Source organism: Colobus angolensis, unplaced genomic scaffold (genome assembly GCF_000951035.1).
Source record: "Colobus angolensis palliatus isolate OR3802 unplaced genomic scaffold, Cang.pa_1.0 Scaffold61, whole genome shotgun sequence".
Lineage (NCBI taxonomy): Eukaryota > Metazoa > Chordata > Mammalia > Primates > Cercopithecidae > Colobus > Colobus angolensis.
This window is the reverse complement of record NW_012119710.1, coordinates 4,595,727-4,614,038: the sequence shown is the minus strand read 5'-3', so window position 1 is coordinate 4,614,038 and position 18,312 is coordinate 4,595,727. Positions and strand designations below refer to the sequence as shown.

Sequence of the window (18,312 nt, the reverse complement as noted above, 5' to 3'; positions counted from 1 at the left end):
GCCCGGGCGACAGAGCGAGACTCCGTCTCAAAAAAAAAAAAAAAAAAAAAAAAGCCGGGGGGGTATTTTTTAATTCAGACCTGAGTTAAATCCTGCCCCTGTCCCTTAGCTAGCTATAACTTTGGACCACCTTTCTAAGGACATTTTCTCATTTTTGAAGTGGAAATAATAGAATACTTTGAAGGGTTGTTAAAAATTAAATGAGGCCAGGTGCAGTGGCTCATACCTATAGACCCAGCAGTTTGGGAGGCCAGAGCAGGAGAATCACCCTAGGTCACGAGTTCCAGACCAGCCTGAGCAACATAGTGAGAACTCCATCTCTACAAAAATTGTCTGGGTGTAGTGGTGCATCCCTGTAGTCCCAGCTACTTGGGACACTGAGGCCAGGAGGATTGCTTGAGCCTGGGAGCTTGAGGCTTCAGTGAGCTATGATTGTACCACTGAACTCCAACACAAAGTGAGACTCTGTCTCCAAAAAAAAAATCATTATAATAATAATAATTGGAACATAAAGTACTGCTGAGCACATTGCATAGTACAGTGGCTGACACATAGAATGTACTCAGTACCTGTTAGTTGCTCTTTTAATGGTAGGGTTCATGCACATCTTGTCAGAAATCACATGTACCCCTTTGAGTTTGCAGTCCTGGGACTCTTCTTTTATGGCATTCTAGCTCATTTTGAGAAAGTGGCAGAACAGCCAGATAGAATATGGACCTGTCATTCCACAGATTGGATGAAGGTAATGGGGAGCACCATACCCACGTATGGCATTTCTTAATGTCCCCATTAGCAAGGCCTGGTGAACGTCCTGAAATCTAGCCAGTCAGATAGTTTCTTCTCAGGGAGAAACTAAGAGGGAGATAAAGGGAAGAACTTTGGAGTTTTCCCTCTTCTAGATGTCCCTGAGTAGACTTGTCTTTGGCATCAGTTTAGTCTTTCTAGTATATTAATACTTCTCTTCCTCCAACCAAGGAATGGCTGCTTTAAATGGTGGCCTGGGCAGCAGTGGCCTTTCCAATGGCACCGGGAGCACCATGGAGGCCCTCACTCAGGCCTACTCGGGTATCCAGCAATATGCTGCTGCTGCACTCCCCACTCTGTACAACCAGAATCTTCTGACACAGCAGAGTATTGGTGCTGCTGGAAGCCAGAAGGAAGGTGAGTGCAAAGGGAGATCAGGGTCAGGTATGGGGGTATTCCTCCTTCTATACCAGAACTGAAAGGCAGAGCAAAGGCTGAGGGAACCAGTTAGGTCTTCAGACTATTGTTTTTCTTTGATAGTGTCAAGTGTAGACTGAGAAACCCTGTGAAATGTGATCTGCTTTTGAAATGTTTTCTGGATGTGTCTCAGATCAGAACCTCTGTGTGCCCTCTTAGAATGGGGCTGCAGTTTTTAGACGAAGCAACAGACACTGACCTTATCGCGTCTGACACGTTTGACAAGAATCTGTTTCCGTTAGGAGGTCTTCTCTACACATTACAAATCAGAGGATCTTCTGTCTGGATGTCTTCTGTCTCAGTGTCCCTTTTAGCTATGTCATTTGGCCTTTTCCTCACTTTCTGATCGATGTTTGTCCTGATTGAAGACAAACCGAGGGGTGATGGGATAGTTTGGCCCATGAGTTGATGGAGTGGGAAGTATATCATTGGACACAAATGGTATTCAATTTAGGAGAAAAAAAAAAATTAGGAGAGACCGTCTAGCTAGAAAGAGGCCTGAAGGTGACTTACATGAATAGAAAGTCCTGTTGACACCTCTGTGCTCAGATTTGACTGGGTTTTTATAACCAGGAGCTGGTATAAGCACTAATGTAGGAAAAAGATGAGCGTCCTCTTATCACAGCAGAAAGAAGTCCTGGTTCATCTCCCCTCACTTGCTCTGAATCACATATCCCCTAGGGATATGGTAGTAGGAGAACGTAGCGTGAACCAGTATTTTTGTGGATATAGACAATAAATAAATGAGGGCATGAGGTGTTTCAGATGATCCTCTGGAGAATGATAAGCAGGGAAGAGAGATAGGGAGTGTCTGTCTAAGTTGACATTTAAGCAGAGAACTGAAGGAAGTAGAAAGCAAGCCATGCCTGAATCTAGAGAAAGAAGAGTAACAGGGGCATAGCAAAAGCAAGTACAGAGGCCCTGAGGCAGCAAAGTTCCCTGATATGTTTGACAAAAACAAGGAGGCCAGGGTGGCTGGAGAATGGCTGGACTGCAATTGTAATAAAACTTTTTGGTTAGAAAATCATTGAGTAGGCTGGATGCAGTGGCTCATGCCTGTAATCCCAGCACTTTGAGAGGCCAACGCAGGCGGATCATGAGATCAAGAGCTCCAGACCAGCCTGACCAACATGATGAAACCCCATCACTACTAAAAATACAAAAATTAGCTGGGCGTGGTGGCGCCTGCCTATAATCCCAGCTACTCGGGAGGCTGAGGCAGGAGAATCACTTGAACCCGGGAGGTGGAGGTTGCAGTGAGCCGAGATCATGCCACTGCACTCCAGCCTGGGTGACAGAGCGAGACTTCATCTCGGAAAAAAAAAGAAAAGAAAGAAAGAAAATCATTGAGTATAAGTAGTCAGATGAAGAATGTGTGTTCTGCTTTTAAGCTCAGTGTTAATCATGGGTGCATTTTTAAAACTAATTTCTTTTTATTGTCCAATTTACATATGATGAAACTCACTGATTTTGGCATAGAGCTATATGAGTATTGACAAACAGACCCAGTCCTGCAACCATCACCACAGATTAAGAACATTTCCATCACCCCTAGAAATTCCTTGTGCCCCTTTGTACTCATTCCCTGCTTCTACATCTTGCATCTGGCAACTACCAATCTGTTTGCTGTCCCTGTGGTTTCTAGGCATTATTTGGAAACCTGTTTTGTTTTTAACCCCTTTTCACCTTCTCTTCTGTCTTCCTCTCTGAGCCTGCAGTCTCTGTTCTCCTGCTCCACACACAAGTTGTCCTGCTTTATTATCCCAGCACTTCTCCTCCTCCAGGTAGAATTCTCACATCCTTAGTGAGATGGAGCTTGGCTGAATGTGAGGGAAGGAATCTGTTTTAATGTTTGTCCTTTGGTTCCTTGCTTTGTATTTAGAGAATCTGTTTAGTTCCCCAGATGAATCTCTACTTTTGGGGATTGTGACAGTTTTAACATAGGTGGAAATGAAAGACCACTGGCGACGAGCATGTTTGACACTGATACCTTTCCAATTCCTGGGTATTTTGAAGGTCCAGAGGGAGCCAACCTGTTCATCTACCACCTGCCCCAGGAGTTTGGCGATCAGGACCTGTTACAGATGTTTATGCCTTTTGGGAATGTCGTGTCTGCCAAGGTTTTCATAGACAAGCAGACAAACCTGAGCAAGTGTTTTGGTATGTTGGCTTCTCTCTGGTGTCAGGGTGGGATTAGTATTTTACCACTGAGAAAGAAGGAGCTCACTGCAGAAAGAGCTGGATATGAGTTTGGGCTGTTGTTTTAACTTGGCCATGGGCAGGTCATATGACCTCTTTTTGAGCCCCAGTTTCTCATTGCTGTAGTGGAGATAAGGATTTCTACCCACACTGTTGCTCCAGAGAGAAAAATAATATATGGAAAATGGTTTGCAAAAAAACCTTAAAACAGTCCAGGTTTGTGCCTATAAGTCCCAGTACTTTGGGAGGCCAAGGCAGGAGGATCACTTGAGCCCAGGAGTTTGAGACCAGCCTGAGCAACAGAGTGAGACCTCATGGCTCCAAAAAATTAGCCAGACATGGTGGCGTGTACCTGTGTTCCCAGCTACTCAAGGCTGAGGTGAGAGGATCACCTGAGCCCAGGAGGCCGAGGTTGCAGTGAACCATGGTCATACCACTGTACTCCATCCTGGGTGACAGAGCAAGACCCTGTCTCAAGAAAAAGAAAAAAACCTTTAAATTACCATGTAGGTGTTAAGTGGTACTATTAAGAACCTAATTTATTTCATATGATATAATGTCCAGATTTCTTGTCCCTGCTGAATAAAATTGGGATTTTAGATGAAGCACGTAAGGTATCTTGCATAAGGAGGACTGAGAATCTCCTTGCCTCATTATGTCCCTCACCTAGGTTTCTGCTTGGACACACAGGTTTTGTAAGTTACGACAATCCTGTCTCGGCCCAAGCTGCCATCCAGTCCATGAACGGCTTTCAGATTGGCATGAAGCGGCTTAAAGTGCAGCTCAAACGTTCGAAGAATGACAGCAAGCCCTACTGAGCGTGCTCCCCTCTGAGACTGGAGTGAGAGGGTCTTCTGGTAAGTGGGGGAGGAGCACCCTTAATGATTCGAAGCCCTGAGGCTGTGTGTTGACAGCCCTGGACCCTGATCCCTGCCACTCTCGCAGGCACAGCTTGCCCTGAAGACTCGGCTACTGCCTTCTGTGGGAGTTTCGCTTCGTACAGAGGACAAGTTTGTGCTTTGGTTTCCAGTGTTTTACTTTGGAGTTTAGGTGCCATATCCTGAGTTGTTTTTTTTTTTTTTCCTTTATTTAAAGTTTGCTGTGTTTGTAACCAGTGTGTGTTGAGAAGGACCAACACCAAACCACCCTGAGGAAGGGGGACAGGGAAACATTTAATACAGACATTGATCGGGATTTGCCCCAAACCACCCCAAAAGAGAGGACTGAGTGGAACAAAAAAGTGACCCCCAGAACCTCCCTTAGTGTGAGGGTGGGTAGAATGAGAACTGACACCTGGGAGCTATGGGGAGCAGAGCAGCTTTGGGGGAGAGTGGAGTGACACCTAATGCCCTGGCAGCTGGAGACTCAAACTTCTGCACAGCTGCCTTCTGGGAAATAGTTTTTGACACCTATTTTTCAGATTCTTGTCCGGAATTTCTGCCGCTCTTTTCAAAAAAGGGCGTTAACAATTCTCTGGAAATAGAGCACCTGTTAGCCTGACATATGCAAAAAGCAGGGCGGCATCACCCATTACCAGCTCCCCCAGCCAGCAGTCAGTATTGGATTGGCCCTGCCTGGCTGGTGGCAGTTTGGGAGAAGCAGCCAAAGAGGTTAGTTTATTTCAACACCAAATTAGACCATGGCCCATTTCCAACAGGTCTCTTTAAAGAAGGCCTCTATGGAATACCTTGCCTGGTTTCCTTCCTTGCAGTTCACCACAGCAAGAAACGTCACCTCCATCCCAAATCACAGTTTGCTCATGAAGGCAAATCTAAGAAGGGCTTGCAGTTCTTGTTGAAGGGGGTACCACTTGTGGGCAGAGTGATCAATGCCATCTAGTTGGGGGAGGAGAAGCTTGTTTCTTGGTGTACTTGAATCAGAAGGTCCCTGCAAGCCAGTATGCTTCATTTGCCAGTGGCCAGAAATCCTCCCTTGCCTCCTTGATTGAGGTGTCCCAGATGTAGTATTCCCACAGGGGTCTGGCAGGCCCCTCCTGTAACCACTCCAGTCACATTTTCTGCTCTTGAGGCAGAGGTGACATTAGGACGTTTACAGCCTCCACATGAATTGAGTGTTCATTTACCTCAGTATTACCGTGTTCATTTTTGTCCTCGTGCTACAGTTAGCTCCCTGCTGCCTCCTGCAGGTCTTACTTCTGCTCTTGCCTGTGACCCACACAGCTTCTGGGCTCTGCCTCTGCTCTAAGAAGTGCTGTGGAGGTAGAGAACCAGGAAGGACATGCTGTTGGGAATGTACACCTGGGCAGAGGTGGCCCTGTTAAGATATGACTATAGCCACGGCCAGGGACGGGATCCCTGGGTCTCTGGAATCTGAAACCTCACAAATGCCAGTCTTGACCCCTAGCAGCAGAGATAAGAATAAAGGGGTTGGTTTGCTATTAAGTCAGATGGGGGCTCTCTCCTTGTCATGCTGTCCCTGTGGGTAACAGACAGGGATTGACCATCTTACTGTTGTACAGGTAGCTGGTGGTGTTGGATTATCCCATTGAAGCTGGGACAGCTGTTCCTTTCTCATAGTGATAACTTGGGTCTGTTGTCCTCTAAGGAACGTGAAACATACACTTCTTAAGCTGAACCACGTAAACTTGAAATTCTGCGCACTGGGAGAAATGTGTCCTGTGTTTCAAAGGATAAAACTGTTCTAAAGGCTTCCAGGGTCATGATGGGATTTTTTAAATAAATGCAAAAAATAAAAATAAAAAAGAAAAAAGAAAACAAAAAAAAAGAAAAAAATGCTAGGTTGGGGAGGCGCTGTTCTGAATCCCAACCGGCTGGAACCAAGAATGTCGTTTCTATTTTTATAGAAGTTTTATACAGCTCCGGGGTGGAGAATATTTATTACCTAAATTATATCTCTGGAAAAGGCCAGGATTTTGTAGAATCCAGAATGTGATTGTTATACACACAGGGTGCTGTGTATGATTGAAACTACTGACTTTCTGTGGCCCGTTTGCAGCCCAGCTAACCTGCCCAAGGGGAAGGTGTTAATGCTGTGAATTGGCAGAGGAGAGAGCTGTGCTCCACAGGGTGCTGCCGGTGCTGTGCTCCCTAGCCTTCTGTTCTGTCTTCCTCCTTAGCCAAAACGTCACTCCCTTCCCACATCCCCCTCTTCTCTCTGCCTTCCCCCATCTCACCATTATTTGTCCATGGATTTGTCTTGGGCTCTGGGACCTTATGAAACCCCTTTCCTAATGACATAAGAGGCCAAGGTGCAATCCACCCACCTTTGATACCAGACCCTGAGGGCTTCATACCTGCTGATGGGTTCTTAAAAGGAATGCTTGCCCCAGCAGGGTCCTGGGCTGCTCGAGCAGCCAGCTGGTGAGACCATGCATTTCTCTGTTCTCTCCTCCCCCTGCCGAGTGAGTTAGCACAGCAGTAGCACTGCCCTTGAGCACAGTTCTTTCCCCAGGCCAAAGATGGTTTTGTGAAGAAGCTGCTCCCCTACAAGTCTCATGTGTGAAAGGGCTCAGCTCAGAGTGGAGACTCGCTGTCAAGTCTTAAGCAATCCTTTTCTGTTGTGTGAAGGTTTCACTTACAAAGTGTTTTTTGTTGTAGTTTTGTTTCTTACTCGGGTTACATCATGAAATTGATTTGCCTTGAATGCAGCCAGACCACTGTCTCCTGGGTTCCACTTGAGTGGCCAGGGCCTGGGTGGAAGCTAAGAGCTTGGATTTCTGGGAACAAAGGGCCATCCCCATAAGATAAGAGCAGAAATTCTGGTCCTCTTCCCTGAAAAATTTTCCCCACCCCAGCCAGCATCTTCTGCTTCCCCTTGGGTTGTGACCAGGGAGTGGGGAGAGAGGCTGAGGCTCTGCTCCCCTGGAGACCTTCTTCTCTTAGGAGTTGGGCGCTTCATGGAAAAATCCAAGCCTTAGGTTCCCTTCTGTCTCTGGCAATTAGATGTGTTCTTGGTGTCCTCCATGTCCTTTTTGACTTTTCCCTGTGTCCATTGTTAGCATGTGCAAAAGTTCCCTGTCATTACCCAATCCCTGCCCGCCCACCTCATTTCAGGGCTGTACACACAGTGAGTGTCCTGTTCTCTCTCTCTTTGTTTGGATGTATTGCTCTGTGTAACTCAGTGGGTCTCCCTCTTTCTGGTTTGTTTTTTTTTCTAGATTCCTGCCGTTTGTTCATCGTTGTGCCTAAAGCATGTCGATGTGGCGTCAAGTACATCGTCCAAATCCCTGTCTCTTCAGCTTCTCTGATGCTTGAACTCTCACCTTTGACCTTGTGTTGACCTTTGATGCTGACGTGTATTTTTATTATGTTTGTTTCTTTCTTCGTTTTTTTTTTTCTTTTTCTTTTTTTCTTTCCTTTTTTTTTTTCCCTTTTGTGCTGCCAAATTGGTTTTGCTAGAACGACTGCTGAAGGGGAAATATTTAAACTTGCATTTGAATATAAAAAAAAATCTATTTTTCTAGAACTTCATAAGATAACCACTTGATTTTGTGATTCCAATTCTTTGTAATTGTCTTCAGAGCAGCCCTACTAGCACATACCGCGTGGTGTTTGTATTTCTGTGAACACACAGCCAGTCCGTTTCTAGGCTTTGTTTCTCTGTGTGCTTAGTTTTAAAGACAACTTTGAAGTAAACAATGAAATAAAAGATGTCACTAAAACCTTTGAGGCTCCTGAGCACATTTTGCTGATACAGTCTGTGGGGCTTGAGGAGACCGCATGTATTGTTCTTTCTTTTGTTTTTCTTCTGAGTTCTCAACTGCAGAGAGCACCTGAACCCCCTTTCCTTTTTGACTGCAGGCTGCAGTTTGGGCCCTAGCCAGCCCTTTTTCTTTTTCTTTTGTGGTTCTTCCCTGGAGTGACTCTGTGGGGAGTCCTGGATCCCGCCTGCCCCTTCCCCTCAGCCCCATGCTTGTTCCTAAAGTCTCCACAGCAAAATGTGATGCTTTGATTTTTTGTTGTTGTTTTTGTTTTTGTATTGTTTTTGTGTTTTTGTTTTGAATTTTTTCCTTTCCTACTAAGATTATGCCCAGAAAAAAGTTTTGCATGTTTCCTGCTGTTTCTTCACACCTTCGTATATATCACCTTCACCTCTCTGTTTTCTATAGTTTGTGCAAAAACTGATCGATTTAAAAGGGTTTCAAAGAAGCTGTTTTAAATTGTTGTAGGGTTGATTATTTTTTTCAAGATTGTATTGTTTTATTTTGAAGTGGCAACTTTCTCCTCTATTGCCCTTAGAGCGTTTGCCTGTGCACTTAGACTGTCACTTCGTGTGGCCTCCAGGTCTCAGCAGGGCATCCAGGAGGCTGGCTGCTCTGCTCAGAGAGGGTGGTAAGGGGGCCTGGAGAGACACAAGAAGCAGAGGTAGAGCCTAGAAGGTGGCAGCAGGTGGGCAAGAGGCTTACTTAGCGCATTAGGGACAGTGAGCACCTGGAGGAAGGAGGGCGCTCCCAACCACCCCGTAGTAGGAGGCCATCTGCGCACCAAGCGGCAGTTCACCTGCTGGCGCTTTTCCTAGGTGACAAGCACAATACTGCAGTCTTCACACTGTTTACAGCCCTGGGCACCAGCCACCCGCACTGGCTCTTCACCACAGCTCTGCTCTTGCTTAGCTAGTGGGGTGGGGGAAAGGGCAGGGATTTGTTTTTTAAATTGGGTGAAGAGCCAAACAGCTACTGTCCCTGGGTGCTGAGCAAGCCAGTTTTTTTGGTTCCCTGAGGGAAACTGACTCTCCTCTTGTGGCACCATCCAGCCTCAGGGTCTTGGAGACTTGAGTAAGAATGTGAGTGGAGGGGGAGAGGCGAGGAGAGGAGAGGTCACAGGGTGGATCTGTGGAGGGAAGAGGTTGCAGGGGGAGGAGCTGATGATAGATCCCACCCAGACCTAGGCTGCTGGTGGGTGGGCGAGCTGGGAAGTAGGACTGTCTGGGGAAGGGTGGAGAGATGTAGCTAGGGGCTGGGGATGGGGAGGTGGAAGCGCTGCTGAGCATCCTCCACACCAACGTTGATGAAGGAAGGGATCCCAGCAGGGTTTCTGCTCTGGGGTTGCCCGGTATTATGCCCAAGGCCACTCTGCCTGGGGGAAAGGGCAGCCAGGCAGAGGCCCAGTGTCCGGTAGGCTGCTGAATTTCCTGGAAGGGGTGATTGGATGGAAAGAGGCCAGAAACCCCAGCCTGAGAGACTGCTGTGCGCCCCACAGTCTGACTGCACAGAGCCGCCTCTGTTGGCAGGAGGCACTGAGGCTCCCCTTCCTGTGTATTGAGAAGCCGTGTTTGCCAATATATTTTGCTTTCAATTCCAAGAGGAGCTCTGGGAAAACCTGTGGATAAAACCAAATGCCAAATGTTGGACGTTGTTTCCTTTTCCTTTTCTCTCTCTGATTGTTTTAATTGTTCTGTGGTGGTTTTAATGGATTTGAGACCCTGGAGCGGCAGCTGCCTTTCTGATTTCCAGCTGCTTTTTGTGAATAATTTAAAAAGAAAAAAAAAAAAGAAACTTTACATTTTGGAGACAAACCTGTGTGAGTTTTTTATTGGTACAAACGTTGTATTTAACACTAGGGGTTTTGTACAGTTTTTTGCCTTTTCTACTAGAAAACAATGTTAAGTGATTTCACAATGTGAAGAGAAAAAAAAATTGCCACTATGACCAAACGCACAGTCTGTTCTGCAGCAACAACGGGATTCAATCAACTCAGTCGTGATTCAGCCGTAGAAATGCTTTTCCTTTATCTTGTTTGAGCTTTTCTTTTTTTTCCTGTTTTGATTTGCAAAAGAAAATGTCTTTTTTGTGTGAACTTGTGTTGTACTCTGTAGAAAATTATGGATTTTACTTTAATGGTTTAAAAAAAGGCAAGAAGAGCTCTCGTCGCTTTTCTTACCTAATCACAGAGTTTGTGTAGTGAATTTAAAAAGAAAAAAAAAATGTTACAAGTTTGGGTCAAGGGAGTATGTGTTTCAAAGGAATCTCCTTCCTTTTTTTTGTGTGTTTTTCCTTTTGTCCCAATGGGGAACCTAAATCTGTTTTAATTGCACAGACACACGGACAAAAAGTCATTTTGTATCTGCCAAGTGTGGTACCTTCCTTTGTTTATTTGCTATTAAACTGTTTGAGAAGAACTAATGTCTTCAGAGTTACTGATGGTTGGGGAGGGCGGTGTGTCCTTGGAGCAGGTGGGCTTGCCATGTTCCTGAAGAGGGGGTGTGGGTTCCTCTTCAAAATGTAAGGCTTCATCTTGATGTACCTGAAGGTGTACAACTGAACCCACCAAAAGCTCCTGAAGGAAAACATAATTTCTCCCCAAAAAACTGCCTTCCCCATCTTTTTGTATTCTCCAGGATTTCTACTTATATGGAAACACCTTAAAACTTTTTTGCCAAACCTAATTTTTGAGCATCTCCTGTTCTCCTTGGCTGCCACACAACAGAGCTGGTCCAGACCTGCCAGTGCACATCTCTTCCCTCGTGCTGCAGAGTCCCTGCTCCCTAGGACTCTGCTGGCCATCACCGAATCCCAGAGCCCGGCAGTCTTCCTCCCTCCAGACCTTTAAAACTCTGGCCCAAAGTGGTTAAACTTATACTTCCTTCACTCTGACCTCAGTACAAGGCCCCTGAAGGACATGCCTCTGTGGACTACTCGGTAGTGCTAGGTGGACCAGGCCTCAGCCTTCCCTTGCCTGTCCCTCTATGTGGAGTGGGTCTTGGGTAGCATTTCTTAGTGGGGGTTCCGTTGAGTACTAGCCCATGATATGTTCTATGAAATAACGATTCTTAACACAAATAAGTTTGTGAATGTTTTCCCTGCAATAAAGAATGTTCTGTCTGAAATTAGGCAATAAAGAAGCCTCAGACTTGATTTAGCCAAGCGTCTCCCAGACTGGGGATCCCATTTGCTGTCCACTTGTTCTCAAAAACAAGTGGCAGCTTGGGGGTTTTAGAAGATTTTGTCTACCAAGTTCTGCATTTGGGTGTTCCTTTGTTCACGTCCCCATTTTCCATTCAAGTGTTTAAAAATTAAACATTAAAAATGTTTAAAAATCAGAACTTATATGCAAATAATTATCCTAGCTAATGTTGATTGTTTACCACAATCAGGCGCTGCAGGATACACGTGATACACACTATGTGTTCCAGGTTTCACAGCATCCCTTAGGAGGTAGTTAGTGTTCCCATCCTCATTTTACAGATGAGCAAACAGGTTAAAAGAAATTGGGTTGCCTGCTAGAAAGTGGTGTGCACTGGGAATCAAACCAGGTTCCCCAACTCCTGAGTCCTTTCTCCTAACCACTACTGAATAGAAAGAATTCAAAAGCCAATAAATGTGCTTTAGTTAACCTATGTCTCATCACAGATGATTGCTCTCTGTCCTCCAGGCCCCAGTGAGAGGAGCTTAGAGGACCTATGGCTTTTGTGGCTCCCCTGGAAAGTGACTCATTGCAGCTGCACCCTCTTTAAAGCAGCCTTTTGGTGTTTGAGAGGTTCACTTGTAACTGGTTGGTCAGTGGGCTCCTGCAGGCTGCTGCTGCCTGTGGGGGAGGGGGCGCTGCTAAATGGCACTGCTCTCCATACTTTCACATCACTGGATCTGAGACCAGCTCAACCATTGTTTACCCAGTGTCAATTTGTTTTTATTGTGACAAAATCAAATTTGCCATTTTAACCACTTTTAAGTATAATTTTTAAAAATTTTGTTTTACTTTGGAGTATAGATTCAAGTTGCCCTGAATATATACTCCCTATAATTTTATAATTTACTACCATTAAACACATTCACAATGCTTGTGCAATCACCACCTGATTTTTTATTTTTGAGACAGGGTCTCACTCTGTCAGCGAGGCTGGCGTACATACAGTGGCGCAATCATTGCTCACAGCAGCCTCAGCCTCCCCAGGCTCAAGTGATCCTCCCACCTCAGCCTCCTGAATAGCTGGGACTTACAGGCACATGCCATCATGCCTAGCTAATTTTTGTATTTTTTGTAGAGACAGCTGTTGCCATGTTGCCCAGGCTGGTCTTGAACTTCCGGGCTCAAGCAATCTGCCTGTCTTGGCCTCCCAAAGTGCTGGGATTACAGGCATGAGCCACCATGCCCAGCCCCATTACCACCTAATTTTGTAAATCAACTTGAAGTGTACTTTTTTCAGCTTCATTCTGACCCACAGATATTTGTGAAATCACAAGTTTGATATTGTAATCATTACATTATAAAATACACATTAGCAGGGCTCAGTGGCTTACATCTGTAATCCCAACACTTTGGGAGGCCAAAGCGGGAGGATCAATTGAGACCAGCCTGGGCAACAGAGTGAGACCCCATCTCAACAAAAAATAAAATTAGGCATGCTGGCACACACCTGTGGTCCAGCTACTCCAGAAGCAAAGGTGGGAAGATTGCTTGAGCCCAGGAGGTCCAGGCTGCAGTGAGCTATGATCATGCCACTGCACTCCAGCCTAGGTGGCAGAGTGAGACCCTGTCTCCAAAAATACACACACACACACCTATATTTATAACTACTAATATAAAATATATTGGCCGGGCGTGGTGGCTCAGGCCTGTAATCCCAGCACTTTGGGAGGCCGAGACGGGCGGATCACGAGGTCAGGAGATCGAGACCATCCTGGCTAACATGGTGAAACCCCGTCTCTACTAAAAAAATACAAAAAACTAGCCGGGCGAGGTGGTGGGCGCCTGTAGTCCCAGCTACTACTCGGGAGGCTGAGGCAGGAGAATGGTGTGAACCTGGGAGGCGGAGTTTGCAGTGAGCTGAGATCCGGTCACTGCACTCCAGCCTGGGCAACAGAGCAAGACTCCGTCTCAAAAAAAAAAAAAAAATGTACATGGAGTGCCTTCTCAGTGAGTTCTGCATTTCACACTTGGGGAAACTGGTGTAGTGGAGGGCCAAGGGTAGAGAATCAGAGGCTTTCTCCTCAGACTGTCTTCCTGGGCCTTTTATCTAAAAACAGATTATGAAGTACAACTTGAGCATCTTTTAATTGAAATCATGCTTAAAGGCTGTTGCTTCTCTTCAAAATGGACCCAAAAAAGGGAATATATCAAGTAGTATTTCAGCCATTTTAAAAAGTTTAGGCTTTTGCATATTTATAATAATAAAGCTGTATCTTTTTTTGAGACGGAGTTTTGCTCTTGTTGCCCACGCTGGAGTGCAATTGTGCAATTTTGGCTCACTGCAACCTCTGCCTCCTGGGTTCAAGTGATTCTCCTGCCTCAGCCTCCCGAGTAGCTGGGACCACAGGCACGTGCCACCACACCCAACTAATTTTTGTGTTTTTAGTAGAGATGGGGTTTCACCATGTTGATCAGACTGGTCTCGAACGCCTGACCTCAGGTGATTTACCACACTTGGCCTCCCAAAGTGCTGGGTTTACAGGCGTGAGCCACCGTTCCCAGCCAATAAAGCTTTATTAATTAAATGTTTTGTTGGAGTTTGTTTTGTTTTGGTTTTGGTTTTGAGACAGAGTCTTGCTCTGTCACCCAGGCTGGAGTGCAGTGGCATAGTCTGCTCACTGCAGCCTCCACCTCCCAGGCTTAAGCAACTCCCTTGCCTCAGCCTCAGGCATGCGCCACCACATTCGACTCATTTTTTGTATTTTTAGTAGAGATGGGGTTTCACCATGTTAGCCAGGCTGGTCTCAAACTCCAGGCCTCAAGTTGATCACCCACCTTGGCCTCCCAAAGTGCTGGAATTACAGACATGAGCCACCTTGCCCGACCAATGTTTTGTATTCTTTGAAAACCACTTCATCCTTAAGCGCCTACTTTTTGCCACATTCCTATTCATCTGGCTGGCAGAGGCACCTCTGCACTGACTTCATTGGTCAGCACACAGCTTCCCTAATGCTCACATACTATGCTCACCTGAGCAGCTCAGTCTCTGATAAGAAAAAGCCACCAGGCTGGAAATTAAACACCAGGTTGTTCCTGCACCTCAGGGAATGTCAGACTAATGTCTGATAATATTTCCCTTCAGGAGAGATTGGAGATGGCCTTGCCTTGCACCTTCTGCCTTCAAGCATTTACCTTCCCTCTCAGTAGTCCTTTCCAACCCCCACCATCTGGTGTTGAATTTCTCTTGCATGCATTGACTTTCTCTGTACTGGGTGAAGACTCCAGCTATAGGGAGCAGCTTTTGTTTTTTAAAAATCAAAGGCAGGTCGGGCGCGGTGGCTCACGCCTGTAATCCCAACTTTGGGAGGGCAAGGCAGGCAGATCACTTGAGGTCAGGAGTTCGAGACCAGCATTGCTACCATGGTGAAACCCTGTCTCTACCAAAAATACAAAAATTAGCCAGGCACAGTGGTGGGCACCCGTAATCCCAGCCACTTGGGAGGCTGCGGCAGGAGAATCTCGAACCCAGCGGGCGGAGCTTGCAGTGAGCTAAGATGATTCCACTGCACTTCAATCTGGACAAGAGAGTGAGACTCTCATCTAAAAAATAACATTGAAGGCAGCCTTGTGATGGGAAATTGCAACCAGGAAGGGCTTTCCCGCGGTCCCCGACACCTTCCATGCCCAGCCTTGGGCTGCCCTACCCAAGGTGTTTCCATTCGTGGGGAAGGGTCCTACTAATCTGAGGCCTCTTGAGATTTGGGTTGTTTTTAAATAACTTTATTACACGGCGTGGTGGCTCATGCCTAATAACAGCACCTTGAAAGACCGAGGCCAGTGGACCACTTGAGGCCAGGAGTTCAAGACCAGCCTGGCCAATATAACAAAACCCCTTCTCTACTAAAAATACAAAAATTAGCCAGGCATGGTGGTGCATGGCTGCAATCCCAGCTACTCAGGAGGCTGAGTCACAAGAATTGCTTGAACCCAGGAGACGGAGGTTGCAGTGAGCGGAGATTGTGCCACTGTTGCAGCCTAGGGAACAAAGTGAGACCGAGACCCTGTCTCAAGAAAAAAATAATAATAAGCGGGTTTATTGAGATATAATTCACACACAACACAACTCATCCACTTAAAGCATACCATTCACTGGGTTTTAGAGTTGTGCAACGATGAACACAGCCTAATTTTAGAACATTTTCAGAACCCTGTACTCATTTAGCAGTCACTTCCCATCCTCTCCCTCACTCCCTTTCCCATTTCCTAGTAACCACAAATATACCTCTGTATCTTTACTTTTTCATTACATTTCATTAAAATACACTCATAGGATATGTGGCCTTTTGTGTCTGGCCTTCACTTAGCCAACATCCTGAGGTATTTTCTCCTTTCTTCCTCCTACTTGAAAACTAGGGGCGGCACCCACTGCCTTGTGGCACCTGCTCCTGTTGTCCCTCATCCTTCTGAGCTTGTCTGCCCCCAATCCAGCCTTGTTTCTGCAGCCCCTGTCCCTTGCAGCTCTCCCAGCTCCTCTTTCTGGTTGCCGGTTTTATCTGCCTCAGCCTGAATCTGAAAGGCTTCTAGACCCACAATTGTCCAATATAGTTACCCACTAGGCACTGTAGCTTTTTTCATTTAAATAACTAGATATGGGCCCAGCAGTGGCTCATCTTACCTCTCCACGCCTGTAATCCCAGCACTTGGGGAGGACAAGGCGGGCAGATAATCTGAGGTTGGGAGTTGGAGACCAGCCTTACCAACATGGAGAAATCCCGTCTCTACTATAAAGATGCAAAATTAGCCAAGTGTGGTGGCGCATGCCTGTAATCCCAGCTACTCGGGAGGCGGAGGCAGGAGAACTGCTTGAACCCGGGAGTGAAGGTTGCAGTAGACTGAGATCGCTCCATTGCACTCCAGCCTGGACAACACAAGCGCAACTCCCCCTTAAAATAACAAATAAAAATATAGTACCTTGGTTTCCACAAGCTACATTTCAAGTGACTGGTGGCTCTCCTATTGGACAGTGCCGATACAGAACATTTCCATCATCACAGGCAGTGGCAGGACCTGTTCTAGACAGTTTGCTGTTTTTGTTTGTTTGCTTATTTGTTTGTTTTTGAGATGGAGTCTCATTGTTGCCCAGGCTGGAGTGCGGTGGCAGGATCTTGGCTCACTGCAGCCTCTGCCCTCTGGATTCAAGCAATTCTCCCGCCTCAGCCTCCCGAGTAGCTGGGATTACAGGCACCTAGCATCACACCTGACTAATTTTTCTATTTTTAGTAGAGACGGGGTTTTACCATGTTGACCAGGCTGGTCTCACTCCTGACCTGGAGTGATCCGCCCACCTCAGCCTCCCAAAGTTCTGGGATTACCGGCATGAGCCATCACGCTTGACCTATTCTGCTTTTAAGAAAAAACCGCCATTTACTAATCAGCCACAGCCACTGCACTGGTCCTCCCAGCAACTGGTAGCATAGGAAGATAGACTAAGGCACACAGAAGCTGCAGTTCCTCTGTTCGTCTGGCTAATAAGTAGTACAGCTGCTTTTTCATGCAGGCCAACCTGACCCCGTAATCCTGTAGAACATATTCCTTTGAGGGGTCATTAAGGTGGACCCTGGGGTGCCCTGGTTTAAATTCCACCTCTGGAACAGCTTCATGAAGGCAGGAGCCATACTTACCTCATTTCTCACTGGAGGCCTCACCATTCCTCACACACTGGCAGGTAAGTATTCAGTAGACATTTCTGTCACCATCTAACACTAATCACAGCCAAGTCCCTCAGAGCCACTTTACAGGAATTCTAATACAACTCCTGAGGCCGCTCACCAGGGGCTCTGCCACTTGAAGCTGGTGCCAGCACCTGTTTCAGTAGCAGGGCCCTGTGCTATTAGATGTTCCCCCTGGCAGTCAGGGAAGGCCCCAGGGGAGGGGAACCTACCTGTGGCCCTTTGGCCCTAAGAGTGCCACTAACCTGCCCTTCCCTAGAATGGGATATGCCTGGAGCCCAAAACACCTGACAGCAATGACTTGTTTACAAAATCAGGTGAGGGTTTGAATTTTTTTTTTTTTTTTTTTTTTTTGAGATGGAGTCTCACTCTTGTTGCCCAGGCTGGAGTACAGTGGCATGATCTCGGCTCATTGCAACCTCCGCCTCCAGGGTTCAACCGATTCTCCTGCCTCAGCCTCCTGAGTAGCTGGGATTACAGGCACGCGCCACCACGCCCGACTAATTTTTGTATTTTTAGTAGAGACGGGTTTCACCATGTTGGCCAGGCTGGTCTCAAACTCCTGACCTCATGATCCACCCGCCTCGGCCTCCCAAAATTCTGAGATTATAGGCGTAAGCCACCGCGCCTGACCTGAATTTTTTTTTTTAAGGCAAAACATTTAGGTGGTTCTTAAAAAGGCTTAGAGTATGTTGGGAAAATCTTTGTTGTAAGAATTCCCTAATCCTATAATACCCAGTCTACCATCAGCAGCCCCTGTGACCTTGGACAAATTACTTGATTCTCAGCCCCAGATTGTTCATCTGTTAAATGGAAACAAAAGCACCTCCCCAGTACAGTTGGGAAGATGAGAGATTGTCTCAAAAACTAGCCAAAGGGACCAGGTGTGGTGGGTCACGCCTGTAATGCCAGCACATGGGGAGGTGGAGGCAGGAGGATTGCTTGAGCCCAGGAATTGAAATCCACCCTGGGCAACATAGCAAGACTCCGTCTGTACAAAAAGAATAAATGCACAAACAAATCGCCAAGCTACTGCCCCTGGCAAGTACTCATTAAAGTCGCTAGTAACAACAGTAAGTCATGGTTAAAAGTGAGCAAATGCCCCATTTGTAACAGATGGGGTCATATGCTTCCAGGATTTTTCCTTATAAACACAAAAAATAAGTACATAATTTCTGTTAATAAAAATGAGATCATGTTGAGATCATGCCAAGTGTGGTTGCTCAGATTATGCCTATAATCCCAGCACTTTGGGAGGCTGAGGTAGGAGGATTACTTGAGCCCAGGAGTTTGAGACCAGCCTGGGCAACACAGACCTGTCTCTACAAAAAATTTAA

At 46.3% G+C, this 18,312-nt stretch overlaps 1 protein-coding gene across 4 annotated transcripts in view; it reads left to right on the top strand.

Moving 5' to 3' along the window:
* Window positions 1-10,519, top strand: part of CELF1 (CUGBP, Elav-like family member 1) — a 61,769-nt gene extending 51,250 nt beyond the window's left edge. Inside the window, exons 13-16 of one of the 4 annotated variants that reach the window (XM_011963369.1) lie at window positions 976-1,161; window positions 3,238-3,381; window positions 4,111-4,277; window positions 5,567-10,519. In XM_011963369.1, coding sequence (XP_011818759.1) covers window positions 976-1,161; window positions 3,238-3,381; window positions 4,111-4,238 — 458 coding nt within the window. In that variant the 3' untranslated portion in view covers window positions 4,239-4,277; window positions 5,567-10,519. Of the gene's footprint in view, window positions 1-975; window positions 1,162-3,237; window positions 3,382-4,110 lie in introns of all 4 variants that reach the window. The other 3 variants (XM_011963370.1, XM_011963371.1, XM_011963368.1) reach the window with 3 other exon arrangements.
* The last annotated feature ends 7,793 nt before the right edge of the window (window positions 10,520-18,312 follow it).